General features: G+C 37.8%; 1 protein-coding gene across 1 annotated transcript; it reads right to left on the reverse strand.

The window, feature by feature from the left end:
- Positions 1-8,360: 8,360 nt before the first annotated feature.
- Positions 8,361-11,561, reverse strand: LOC127438796 (uncharacterized). Its single transcript, XM_051694647.1, has 5 exons — positions 11,525-11,561; positions 11,061-11,390; positions 10,852-10,941; positions 9,799-9,890; positions 8,361-9,204 (listed from the first exon to the last, which is right to left on the reverse strand). Exons 1-5 carry the CDS (start codon positions 11,550-11,552, stop codon positions 9,088-9,090), a joined length of 657 nt encoding a protein of 218 aa, XP_051550607.1. The 5' UTR covers positions 11,553-11,561; the 3' UTR covers positions 8,361-9,087.
- Positions 11,562-13,975: the final 2,414 nt, after the last annotated feature.

Raw genomic sequence — 13,975 nt, forward strand, 5'->3', positions numbered from 1 at the left:
TGTGAAGTTCACCCAAATTCTTGAATCGATTTTGCTTGACAATCATAAGGCTGCGGTTCTCTCGGTTGGTTGTGCATCTTTTTCTTCCACACTTTTTCCTTCCACTCAACTTTCTGTTAACATGTTTGGATACAGCACTCTGTGAACAGCCAGCTTCTTTGGCAATGAATGTTTGTGGCTTACCCTCCTTGTGAAGGGTGTCAATGATTGTCTTCTGGACAACTGTCAGATCAGCAGTCTTCCCCATGATTGTGTAGCCTAGTGAACCAAACTGAGAGACCATTTTGAAGGCTCAGGAAACCTTTGTAGGTGTTTTGAGTTGATTAGCTGATTGGCATGTCACCATATTCTAATTTTTTGAGATAGTGAATTGGTGGGTTTTTGTTAAATGTGAGCCAAAATCATCACAATTAAAAGAACCAAAGACTTAAACTACTTCAGTCTGTGTGCATTGAATTTATTTAATACACGAGTTTCACAATTTGAGTTGAGTTACTGAAATAAATGAACTTTTCCATGACATTCTAATTTATTGAGATGCACTTGTATATTACTCCAATGCTATATTTCGCTCACATAACTCACCTATTATAGAAAAAAACAGCACAACGTTGAGCAGAACAAAAATAATCGTCAAAATCTGATGAGTTGTGTGAAGTTGTGTCAGATTCTGATCTGTTAAAAATAGGAAATCCACATTAGAGATCAGGTTATAGACAATATGTGGACACACTTAATAATAGACAACATACATAGACAGATTTATTGTGATAATTTTAGCAGCACTTACCACTTGGTGTTGAAGGGGTGGACACCTGGATATATATCCTTTGAGTGAATTAAAAATTGTAACTGATCAGCATTAACCTAATGTGATTAAGTGAATTATTTTAGTGGAACTAATCAGTATTTTCATCACATATATCCTTTTGAGCTAATGATTTATTATTCTAAGTATCTTAATATATGTTCTTTGTGGTGTCATGCTCATACAAGCAGTTTGAAACCATTCCATATCTGTCTTCATGCTTTAGGAGACAGGGTGTCTTCTAAGAGGCCTCTTCTCTAGTGTCTTCATGACCTAACAACATACATTTGATTATGAATGTTTCTACCAAGTTAACAAGAATACAACTTCAGCTCTTCTGAGAGAAAGTACAATTATCTCTATGTTTTAAGTTCCAATAAGATAAGACCAGTCTCCAACAGAAGCTTTGTAGTATAAACTGTGTGTGTGTGATTTTCCAAAGGTATTTCTGTTTCGGGAATTCAGTAAAGTGAAAATAGCAGTCGAGAGGTGGACAACTGGACCTCCGAGACCTACTACTGCCTATTAAGGGAGGGCTGTCCATGGCCTAGGACCTGACTCGGACCATTGGATCCTATATACAGAACTAAAATGTCATGCCAACAATTAATGAGATAAACGGTGTACACGATGACCATGTTCAGAAATGTTCTATAGTTATCTATGCTTGTAACCAATCAGAATTCTAGAAGCTAAAGCATTAACGTCAGCTTGATACTGTATCTGACTATAAGTATTGATGTTTTTGGACCTGAGTTCAGTTCGTGATTCTCCTGTCTTCGAACTCAGAGGCTTTTGTACTGCTGACTTCTGACATTTGATTTTGCAAACAACTCTCTTCAGTAAAATGCAACTGATTTGATTGACACCTCGACTCCTGGTCTTCATTCCAAAGCCTACTGGTCTACGGGCCCAAGCTGTAATCCTCTACAGTGTAAACTGATACCTTTACTGAGCTCTAGAGTGCCTGGCTTTATACAGTAGTAAATTCCTAATTCATCAGTACTGTGATTGATAAATAATCTACAATCCTTATTCTGTGGACTTCTTGAACTTGTGAGAAGATAGATTGCATCTCTTAGGAACTGCTGTAAAACCGCTGAGCTTCACTATTTAGTCACCGGTGAACTTGCAGTGACTAATTTTCTGCCACTGAAGTGAAGAAACAAAATAAGGGAAGTTATACAAATAATATTTAATGGAAATGTCTGGGCGGTAATCATACTAGGACACTATTTTTGGGAGGGGGAATCAGTTCTACAGTTTCTTATTTTCAGATACATTATCATGTTGAAGTAATGGAGCTGTGGAAAATTTTGAAGCTCTAAAAAGCACATAAAGGCAGCATAAAAGTAATTCATGTGACTCCAGTGGTTAAATCCATGTCTTCAGAAGTGACATGGTAGGTGTGGGTGAAAAACAGATCAATATTTAAATATTTTTTTACTATAAATCTCCACCTTTGACCAGCTCCGACCATTAGGTGGGGATATCCACAAAAGAATGTGAATCACCAAAACAAAAAGAAAAAAAAGAAGAAGAATGTTGAAAGTGAAAGTGGAGATTTAAAGTAAAAATAACTAAAATATTCATGTTTCTCACCCACACCTATCATATCATTTCTGAAGACGGATTAAACCACTGGAGTCATATGGATTACTTTTATGCTGCCTTTATGTGCTTTTTGGAGTTTCATAGATCTGGCCACCATCCACTTGCATTGTATGGACCTACAGAGATGAGATATTCTTCTAAAAACCTTTATTTGTGCTCTGCAGAAGAAAGAAAGTCATACACATTTGAGATGGCATGAGGGTGAGTAAATTATAATAGAATTTTCATTTTTGGATGAACTACCCCTTTTACCTCAACTGTGATTGACAGCAGCAGGCTGAAGGTGCAGTACAAATGTGTGACCACCAGATATCGCTGTAACCATTATTTAAATGATCCTATGAGAATAGGAAAACCTCATTTTAACTTTAAACTCAATTTCTAAATTTTCCACTCTGTCAAAATTTCTTCATATTTATTTTTTAAACTTGCCCACGATTTTTGTTCCTTTTTTAAACACTGCGCACCACCTCTCTGATTCACAAAATGTGTTGTTTTCAGGTTAGATTACTAAAACGCTAAAAAGAGGAAGCATAAACTCTGTCTTGGGTGAATGTGTCCTCATTTCTACAGATATCAAGCATTTCTTAAAGAATATAGACTGAAATCTTTCAAATAGAACTTGGTAGGTAATGGTATTACTTTGTATAATGAATAGGTTCAATACAAGTGAAGCTCAATCGACAGCATTTGTGGCATAATATTGATTACCACAAAAAAAAAGAACAAAAAAAAGGGGGCGAAAGACTAATCAAACCATTTAGTAGCTGGTTCCCTCCTAAGTTTCCCTCAGGATAGCTGACGCTTGTTCGCAGTTGTATCCGGTAAAGCGAATAACTAGAGGCCTTGGGGCCGAAACAATCTCAACCTAATCTCAAACTTTAAATGGACAAGAAGCCCGGCTCACTGGCTTGGAGCCAGGCGTGGAATGCGAGACACCTAGTGGGCCACTTTTGGTAAGCAGAACTGGATGCAGAGCGTTCGTAGGAGGTTATGCCAATCTCAGAAGGAAATTTTAGCTGCTTGCCTAGGTTGACCACCATTGACCAGTCACTTCCATGTGCCAGGATTGACCTTTCTTCCCTCCATGCCATGCCTTGTGCAACACCTCCCTTTTTAACAAACTCAATGTACTTCCTCTGAGGAGCATGATGACCTTTGTTGGCCTTTATTCTATACACCTCAAGGATCTCTGCCAGCTTTTGCAGAACCTGATCATGCCGCCAACTGCACCGTCCATGTGCCAAAGCGATCTTGCGCTCAGCCAACATGTGCTGCAGATTTGCTCTTGGGGCCTCGCAGAGAGGACAACTCTCCTCTTTACCATATCACAGAGACAAATTTTGGAAGAGTGTCATTGATGGATATTATTAGAAAACTTAGCCTGCCCTGGGATATCTTCCACATGTCAGCCCATCCTAAAACTCTATCAGTTGCACCTTCCCATACTGTCCAGCGCCCTTGCTGCTGCTGGCTGATTGCTCGAATCATATACTCTTCCTCTTCCATCTTAGTTACTTCTGTCACTGCCATCACTTTCTTCTGTTTTTCAGAGGCTGCTGACCACAGTTTGGGAGCCATCCACCATACAATGCCTGCTCTCCCTGATTGGGATCTTCCAACAATTTCTTGTTGCTTCAGTCTTGAAACCACCCTATTTACAATCTCCTCTGCCTTCCAGGAGCGGCCTGTTCGGACCTGGGCTTGAAAAGCCCTCACTAACTGGTCTGTTGATTCCCTTAGTTCTAAGAATAGCCTGGTCTTCTCCAGCTTGTAACCCAGGGTGATGGACTTTAATGGCAGTCGTAAGGCACTTCTTTTTAACAATACTGCTTCTGAAAGACATCACGGCAAGCTTAGACACTTCCTGATTTAACTGTTGGCCATGGTGTCCATCCTTGCCACTGCCGCTGCAGTGATCTCACACATCTTAAGCGGCCACATCAGGCGATGATACAGTGTAAATTGGTAACACCAGACCTTGTATTTGCCTGAGAGATGACAGTTGTCATCTTATCCAAGCCCTCTTTCAGCTGCTTCAGAACAAACCCTGCCATGTCTTTATATGACAGATCTGCTGTGTATTCTCTCCCTAAACTTCAAATGGGCTGCTCTGCCAGCACTGGGATTCTTTCACCATCCACCATCCACCTCAAATGATATCTGGTCACTTCTAATCCCCTTACGTATAGAAAGGCTACGGAACTTTGCTGGCTTGATCTTCATCCTGGCCCATGCCAAAAGCTCTTCCAGCCTTTTTAAAAGTTTGTTTGTGCATGCAGCAGTCTGGAGGAGGCTTGTGACAGATATAGCTGCCCGGTGCTGCCAATCTCACCCCAGATTGTGCACGGATTCCTCTGGCCATCTGTCTGGCACCAATTAGGAAGATCATGAATGCAGATCTCCCATCACAATCCCTTTTTCCAGTTGCTGCCATCCAGTTATGTACTCCTGTGTCACATGACATATTTTCAGGTCCCCAAAGTAACTATCTACCAAGCTCTTGAAACACTCTGGTACATAGAAAAACTCCAGTGCATAGCTGACGAGCTGGTGTGGAACCGATCCATAGGCATTTGCCAGGTCCAGCCAGACTACATGCAGACTACATGCATGTCTTTCTTGTCTCTTTTGGCAGACTGGATCTGCTTCCATATTACTGACGCATGCTCCAAACATCCAGGAAATTCTGCTATGCCTGCCTTCTGGCAGCTTGTGTCTATGTATTAATTTTTCAGGAGGTAATCAGACATCCTCCTTGCTACCACCGAAAATAAATTCTTTCCCACCATATTCAGTGGAGTAATATTCCTAAACTGACTTATGTTAGTGGATTCCAGGTCTTTGTCATGAAAGTCTTGACAACATAACTCATAATTTCTAAATTAAACATGATGCGTTCAGTGACAAACACATGACGACATCTTTTAACTGTTAATAACAAGAAATATTATTCAATGTAGTCATGACTCTGTGTTTTGCTGAATTTTGACTAATATATATACAGAACACTACAAATGGTAAGTTTTGCAATACCTTTACATTGAAGCTTGATAGAAAAAAATATAAAAGATAACATATAAAATATTTCCCTTATTGTGAGTCCCTGAGTTTCAACCACTTCAAAAACAAATAAAGAAGTTGTTTTAACATTTCTGTGAAGATATTACTTAGTCTTTCAGTTATCAAGACAAGAACAAAGACAGTTGTGCTGTAAAAATCTGGAGAATTTTGCATTCCGTACATGTTTAGTTAATACTGTACACAATTTGTATCAAAATGAAACATCATTCAAGTCAACAATATTTTACTCTCATTATTTTGTGGAATATACACTCACCGAGCACTTTATTAGGTACACCTGTACACCTACTTATTCATGCGATTATCTAATCAGCCAATTATGTTGCAGCATTGCAATGCATAAAATCATGCAGAGACGGGTCAGGAGCTTTCACATCAACCATCAGAATGGGGAAAAAATTGATATCAGTGATTTCGACCGTTGCCAAATTTTTGGTGCCAGAAGGGCTGGTTTGAGTATTTCTGTAACTGCTGATCTCCTGGGATTTTCACATGCAACAGTCTCTAGAGTTTACTCAGAATGGTGCCAAAAACAAAAACAACCAATTAGCGGAAGTTCTGCCAACTGAAACACCTTGTTGATGAGAGAGGTCAACAGAGAATGGCCAGACTGGTTCAAGCTAACAGAAAGGCTACGGTAAATCAGATTACAATTGTAGTGAGCAGAATAGCATCTCAGAATGCACAACATGTCGAGTCTTGAGGCAGATGGGCTATAACAGTAGATGACCACGTCGGGTTCCACTTCTGTCAGCCAAGAACAGAAAGTTGAGTCTTTGTCCTGAGCACTAGCCCCACTCTTGAACTTGATCAGTACCATGGTGTAGTGATGGTATCAGACAGCAAAACCACAGTATTACTCATACCATGGAACTTTTTAGTAAGCATTTTTAAAAGGCTCTGACACCAAATTAATGTTTTAAAAATATTTTTAAATGGATTTAAATCTGGTAAGAAGCACAGCCAAACAATAATGGTGTGTTCACGTCATGTCGGTATTACAGTAATTACGAGATTCCGACTTGTAAAAAGTGATCACGTCTTCGTAGAGCTCGTAATTACAAGTTGTAAACTCAGAATTCTATGAAAGCTCTGACTTGACAGTCATGGCGTCATGTGAAAAGAACCAATATGGCAGCGTCCTCAACAGTTAAAGGCAGTGAACACATGTTGTCATAGAAACGGAAAACATCAGAGTTCCCAGGAAGTGAATGGATGTAAGTAGAACCTCTGAGTTCCCATCTCTTAATTACAGTAATACCGACACAACATGAACACAGCATAACTCTTTTCCTGGAGGATACAAACAGTAAAAAAAAAATATATATTTTTTTTTAAATAGAGCAATATATATACATATATATATATATATATATATATACACACACTATATTGCCAAAAGTATTCGCTCACCCATCCAAATAATTGAATTCAGGTGTTCCAATCACTTCCATGGCCACAGGTGTATAAAATGAAGCACCTAGGCATGCAGACTGCTTCTACAAACATTTGTGAAAGAATGGGCCGCTCTCAGGAGCTCAGTGAATTCCAGCGTGGTACTGTGATATGATGCCACCTGTGCAACAAGTCCAGTCGTGAAATTTCCTCGCTACTAAATATTCCACAGTCAACTGTCAGTGGTATTATAACAAAGTGGAAGCGATTGGGAATGACAGCAACTCAGCCACGAAGTGGTAGGCCACGTAAAATGACAGAGCGGGGTCAGCGGATGCTGAGGCGCATAGTGCGTAGAGGTCGCCAACTTTCTGCAGAGTCAATCGCTACAGACCTCCAAAGTTCATATGGCCTTCAGATTAGCTCAAGAACAGTGCGTAGAGAGCTTCATGGAATGGGTTTCCATGGCCGAGCAGCTGCATCCAAGCCATACATCACCAAGTGCAATGCAAAGCGTCGGATGCAGTGGTGTAAAGCACGCCGCCACTGGACTCTAGAGCAATGGAGACGCATTCTATGGAGTGACGAATCACGCTTCTTCATCTGGCAATCTGATGGACGAGTCTGGGTTTGGCGGTTGCCAGGAGAACGGTACTTGTCTGACTGCATTGTGCCAACTGTGAAGTTTGGTGGAGGGGGGATTATGGTGTGGGGTTGTTTTTCAGGAGCTGGGCTTGGCCCCTTAGTTCCAGTGAAAGGAACTCTGAATGCTTCAGCATACCAAGAGATTTTGGACAATTCCATGCTCCCAACTTTGTGGGAACAGTTTGGGGATGGCCCCTTCCTGTTCCAACATGACTGCACACCAGTGCACAAAGCAGGTCCATAAAGACATGGATGAGCGAGTTTGGTGTGGAAGAACTTGACTGGCCTGCACAGAGTCCTGACCTCAACCCGACAGAGCACCTTTGGGATGAATTAGAGCGAAGACTGCGAGCCAGGCCTTCTCATCCAACATCAGTGTCTGACCTCACAAATGCGCTTCTGGAAGAATGGTCAAAAATTCCCATAAACACACTCCTAAACCTTGTGGAAAATCTTCCTAGAAGAGTTGAAGCTGTTATAGCTGCAAAGGGTGGGCCGACGTCATATTAAACCCTATGGATTAAGAATGGGATGTCACTTAAGTTCATATGCGTCTAAAGGCAGATGAGCGAATACTTTTGGCAATATAGTGTGTATATATATATATATAAACATAAATAAATAAAAATCATAATTCTTTTTTATTATTTGGGACCTAAAGCACTGAATTACTTTTCTGAAGTTTCAGTATGGTCTTGCACTTTTTTTAAGGTTTAAGTATTGAGGCAGGACAAAGTGTAGAAGATACAACATTTAGAAATTACCACCCAAATATTAATAATACAAAGACTCAAAGTTTAGCTGACAAATTATATTTTGACTTGAATTAATTGAGGTGTTATATTAACAAGGGTTTTGTAGTTTGTCCAATGGCTCTGAACAAGTAACATTTTGGTTCCTGCAGAGTGGTCCACAAATCTGAGACCACAAATGAAATAGCTTCTATTTTTCATTTTTCTGATTTAATACAACTTACATTCAGAATGCCATTTGAGTGAATTTTGTATGTCCCCTAATGATTTAATGTCAGCATGCACTCAAAACCTGGCATGAACAAAACCAGATGATCATGTTATCCAGCACGATTTGAGATTGTTCCAAAGAGCATCTTGTGTACTTCAGTGGAAGCAAGAAAATCTGAGCTTTAGTACAAATAAGCTAACATGGTCAATGTAGAAACAGAGCAGAATCTTAGATATTTCTTATTCAATTTACATCATAACTTTTCTTCAATTTCAAATGTTTTATAATCCTAAAACTTTATTCATCCCGGTTTACATGACATGTTTTAATCCCCGATTTTCAAAGTGGTCTCAGATCTTCGGACCCCATTGTGTGTGTGTTTAACTTGTATGACAGAGTAACATGAACAGTTACTACAACCTGACATGCAGGTAAAAAATTAAAACTCGGCCAAAAAAAAAAAAAAAAAAAAAAACTAACTGGATGAAGCAAATTTTACAAAACACAAAAGAACGAATCAAACAATCTCAAAAACAGATGTTTGCAGACATAAAAGTGCACGCAGATTAACTGACTGATTAATTGGGTAAGATATGTAGATATGTCGGCTTTTTGGTTGGTTGAGGATCAGAAGTGCTGTTGGTTTGACTGGAAGTTGTTCCTTTGTCGTACACACGGAACTTCACTCCTGAAAACTAGGAGAACAATAAAAGCAAACATTAGCTGCTAATTCACATATTAACACATTTACTTTTCTGTTTTTGCGTTCTACAATTTGACTGGTTTATAAATTGTTATTGTTTATCTTGCTCAGAACTGGAATTTCACAAGTTCACAGGTTCATATAGTCCTGAAGTGCATTTCGATAAATGGATTTGGCGTGCTGTCTATAACGCAGGGGCTCGAGCACAGGACTGGGCTTGAGCTCTGAGATCACCCCCACTGGACTATCTGACTGAAGCAAGAAATACAAACACAATTTTGAAATGATAATTGGCAGTGGCAGATTTAGGCATGGGTGACATGGGCAGATGCCCAGGGTGGCATCTTGCGGGGGCGCGGCACGAGGCACCTACACAGACCCCTGTCAACAACTTTGGGGGCTTGTTGCAGCAGGTATCGCCCAGGGCGCCCTACAAGCTAGAACCACCACTGATAATTGGTAAAGGTGTTATGAAATATAAAGGTGGAGATGGGCAGTTGAAGGGATGCTGGAAGAATTGTCAAGCATACGAAATTACATTTGGAACTTCATACTGTATGAAACAAGCTGCTGAAATAGATCTTACCTCATCACCATTTGTGTAGTAAGACTGTTCTAGTTCAACATTTTCATATACAGGACTTTTCTTGCATAGTTTATGGTTGATCTTCAATAGGCCTATTAATAACACAAATATCAGTGTTTAAATGTTCTTCTATTAGTTTAACACAAGTGAATTGCTTTTAAGTTCATCAGTAACACTTGTGGATATAACATAACCAAACTCATAAATAACTGAAGTACATAAAATTATAAAAAATGTAATACACTGTATAAATATTTTAGGTAACACTTTACAATAAGGTTGTATTAGTAAACATTATTTAAATATATTAATAGCATTTAGTAATCTTGGTTAATATTATTTCAAAATATACTAATACATATTTTACATTAAACTAGTATATGTAAACATTAAGTAATGCATTATGAACTAAAATGAGTTAACAATAAACAATCGTATTTTTTTATATATAAATTATATATTAACCAAAAATTAATAAAAGCTGTAAAAAGAAAAATAAACACTGTTCATATCTAAAAATGTATTATCATATTTATCTATTTTAAGTATTATATTATATTATTTATATTTTATATTTATAAGTTAGTTTTATTAACTTAATTTTGTAAATGTTATTTATTTATTTATTGAAATGCGTGAATCTTAAAAATAGGCTAAAAATATATTTTTTGACTGACTGTTATTTCATCATACCTGGTGCATTAACTAATGATAACACATACCTTGTTGTGATTTGTTACCATATTTTATAATATTTAAATACATTTTAAAGTATTTAATACCTTTAAATAAAGTGCTGTGGCAACAGATGCTAATACAATGGTACTTTTATATATATACCGTATATGTCCAAAAATATACATGGTAGTAGCACAGTGCATTATTTATACAATACATATTTCATATTTATGGATGTTAATGTCTAAAGGAAATTACATGAAATCTAGTTTGGCTTTATTCCAGTGTTCATTTTAATTGCACAATACTTAAAGATTTATTGTGATCTTGTGGTTTAATATTTTTCCAATGCTATATTTCACTCTCATGACTCACCTATTATAGCAACAAACAGCACAACGCTGAGTAAGCTGAAAGTAACCGTCAAAATCTGATAAGCTGTGTGATGTTGTGTCAGATTCTGACCTGTTAAGAACAGGAAATCTACATTAGAGATCAGTTTATAGAAACTATAAGGACACTATATGTAGATAATAATAAACTACATACATAGATTTGTTTTTGATCATTTTAGCAGCACTTACCACTGGTGTAAACTCTGATACCTTTGCTGAGCTTTAGAGATTCGCCTGGCTTTACACAGTAATAACTTCCCAATTCATCAGCAGTGATGTGACTGATAAATAAACAGCCCAAATCTCCCTCTGAATATTTGTTGCTGAATTTTGAATTACTATATGCAGGCTCTTTAGGTGATCCGAAAGTTCGCATTATTTCCACTGGAGCATCTGGTTGATTCAGCTTGAACCAAAAAATTGCTTTTAAATGAAATTCACAGACTATAGTCACATTTTGCCCTAAAACCACCAGTTCATCGGTTAAAGCCCCTGAAATCTGACAGCACACGAGTAGATCTGTGAGGAAACAGGAGAAAAGTAATTACGATCATTTCTGTTAAACAACAGTAAAACAAGGACATCTGATTTAACAATCTAAAACTATCCAATCGTGAAATACCAATAAATTACACTGAATAACCTCAACTTACAGAGGAGTGAAAGCTGTGCGGTCTTCATTCTGTGGTCTTGTTGAACTTGTGAGCAGATAGTGCAGCACACTTTTTATTGGAAGTGCTAGAAAACTGCTGAACTTCACGATTGAGTCAGAGTTGAACATGCAGTTACCACATTATTACTTCTCTTGAATTTATATTTACTGCCACTGAAGTGAAAAAACAAAATAAGGAAGTTTAAGGCAATATTATTTCTTGGAAATATCTGGGCAGTCATCATTTTCTGGGTATTTGTAATATTCTTGAAGATGTAATTCTAGCAGAAATGGCTCTTCAGTGGTTCTTTACAAGCACCATAGGTTCATTCAAATGTATTTTGACATTTAGGGTGGGCACTAGGACCTGTTTTCGTCCCCCTTGGTTGTTTCATTGCCGAATGGGGGGACCACTCACTCATAGTCTTCAGATGAGAATATTTGTCTCTGGGTATCTCTAAATGACATAATTTTGCTCAGACAAATGGGTAACAAGTACCCAGCAAACACAGAACGTTCCCCTAACGTTAGCGTTTGGTTCCCGTTTGGTTAATTTTTTTTAACCAATTCCTAACATTCTAGGAATTATCTCTTTAGGTTCTATTTTTTATACTATAAATTATTCCTGCAAATTAGAAAACGTTGCAGGAAGTTGTTTTTGTGTGACATCTTTAAAAGAACTTGTAAAGAATGTTCTCTAATGATTGTTTGGGGTTCATAAAATAACCTTCCCAGAATGTTCTGGGAACCAAAAAATGTTAGCTGGATATACGCTATGATAGTTTAAAAAGCTAATTATGTTTAGATATTATAACTTATACCATGATCTATTCGAATACTCGATTCTGATTGGATGGAATGTGTGCGTTAAAACCGATTAATGCACAGGTAGTTTCAGTCAGTTTTAATCACCGTTCTATAATATTGCGCTACTCTGCTTTCCTCCATAATGAGAACTTGTGAGAGTTTTATGCCTCTGTTCAAATGACCTTGGGACGTGAATTTAGTGTAGCTGTCAGATGAGTTTCAGAGCCGGGATTCACATCACAGAACACAACATCATCAAGTCATGCAATGGCATCTTTCAATAAACTTTGAAGCACTGCAGGAGGAATTAAATGGAAGACACACCAGTGTTAATCAGCCCCATATTACTGAGTACGACCTAGACATAATTAGAAATGCACCTGCATTTTCCCCTTAAACATCCATAAGGCTTGTGAGGAAAGTATGGTTTGACATTCAGCTGTGTTTTGCATGGAGGGTGAGAGAAGGAAACAGGGACCCGTCTCTGTCTTTCGCTGTCCGGCAACATTGTCTAATATTGCTGCACTGCTCAGCACATCCACTAGATAACGGCGCTTGATCGCATATCACTGACTGAAGCACTGAATAAAAACTTCAAGCCTTTTCCGGTTTGGTAGTCGTGCAAGGCCACATCGCGAATTAATTCTTTGTATAATCAATCGTGCAGCCTTAATGGATATCATATCAATGTCTCAAAGGTCAAAGTCTGCAGGTTTCAAAGTGTTTTGGATGGTTTTCCCCTCATCATGTGCTGTAAGTGTCACTTTTACAACTGTCACTCTGTAACAGAGAGATGTCTTGTCCACAACACTGGTTTTTCCTCATTAATGTGAAAATGACAAAGAATAGGAATTGGAAGGCCTGGGTAGCTCAGCGAGTAAAGACTCTGACTACCACCCCTGAAGTCACGGGGTCTACACAAGTTCAGCTCAATCGACAGCATTTGTTGCATAATTTTGATTACCACCAAAAATAATTTTTTAAAGGCAAAATCGAGGTTACAGTGAGGCACTTACAATGGAAGTGAATGGGGCCAATATTTGGAGGATTAAAGGCAGAAATGTGAAGCTTATAATTTTATAAAAGCACTTGCATTAATTCTTCTGTTAAAACTTTTGTATTATTTGAGCTGTTTAGTGGTTTAAATTGTCATTTTTAGAGTTGCTTTAGTGTTTTTTGGCTTACAGTGTTACGTTGTCATGGCAACAAAGTTGTCAAATTGGATATAACTACACAGAAAAGGTTAGTAAGTGATTTTATCACACTAAAATCATGTTATTAACACATATTGTTTATATCTTGTGTCTATACTTTTGAAACAGTGAGTATTTTAATGTTTACAGATTGGCCCCATTCACTTCCATTGTAAGTGCCTCACTGTAACACAGATTTGTGCTTTTTTTTTTTTTAAAGAAAAGGAGGGACGAGATGAAATTAATTCTAGTGGTAATCAACATTATGCCACAAATGCTGTAGATTGAGCTGAACTTGTATTGAACCTTGAATATTCCTTTAAATACTAACACTAACACATCATTTACATGAAATATGAGCTATGATTAGTGAATTAGTGAAATACTGTAAGTAACACAGTATTTTTAACAATAAAAACTTAATTAGTGAACTGAAATTAATTCAATTCAGT

This window comes from Myxocyprinus asiaticus, chromosome 50 (assembly GCF_019703515.2).
Source record: "Myxocyprinus asiaticus isolate MX2 ecotype Aquarium Trade chromosome 50, UBuf_Myxa_2, whole genome shotgun sequence".
Classification (NCBI taxonomy): domain Eukaryota; kingdom Metazoa; phylum Chordata; class Actinopteri; order Cypriniformes; family Catostomidae; genus Myxocyprinus; species Myxocyprinus asiaticus.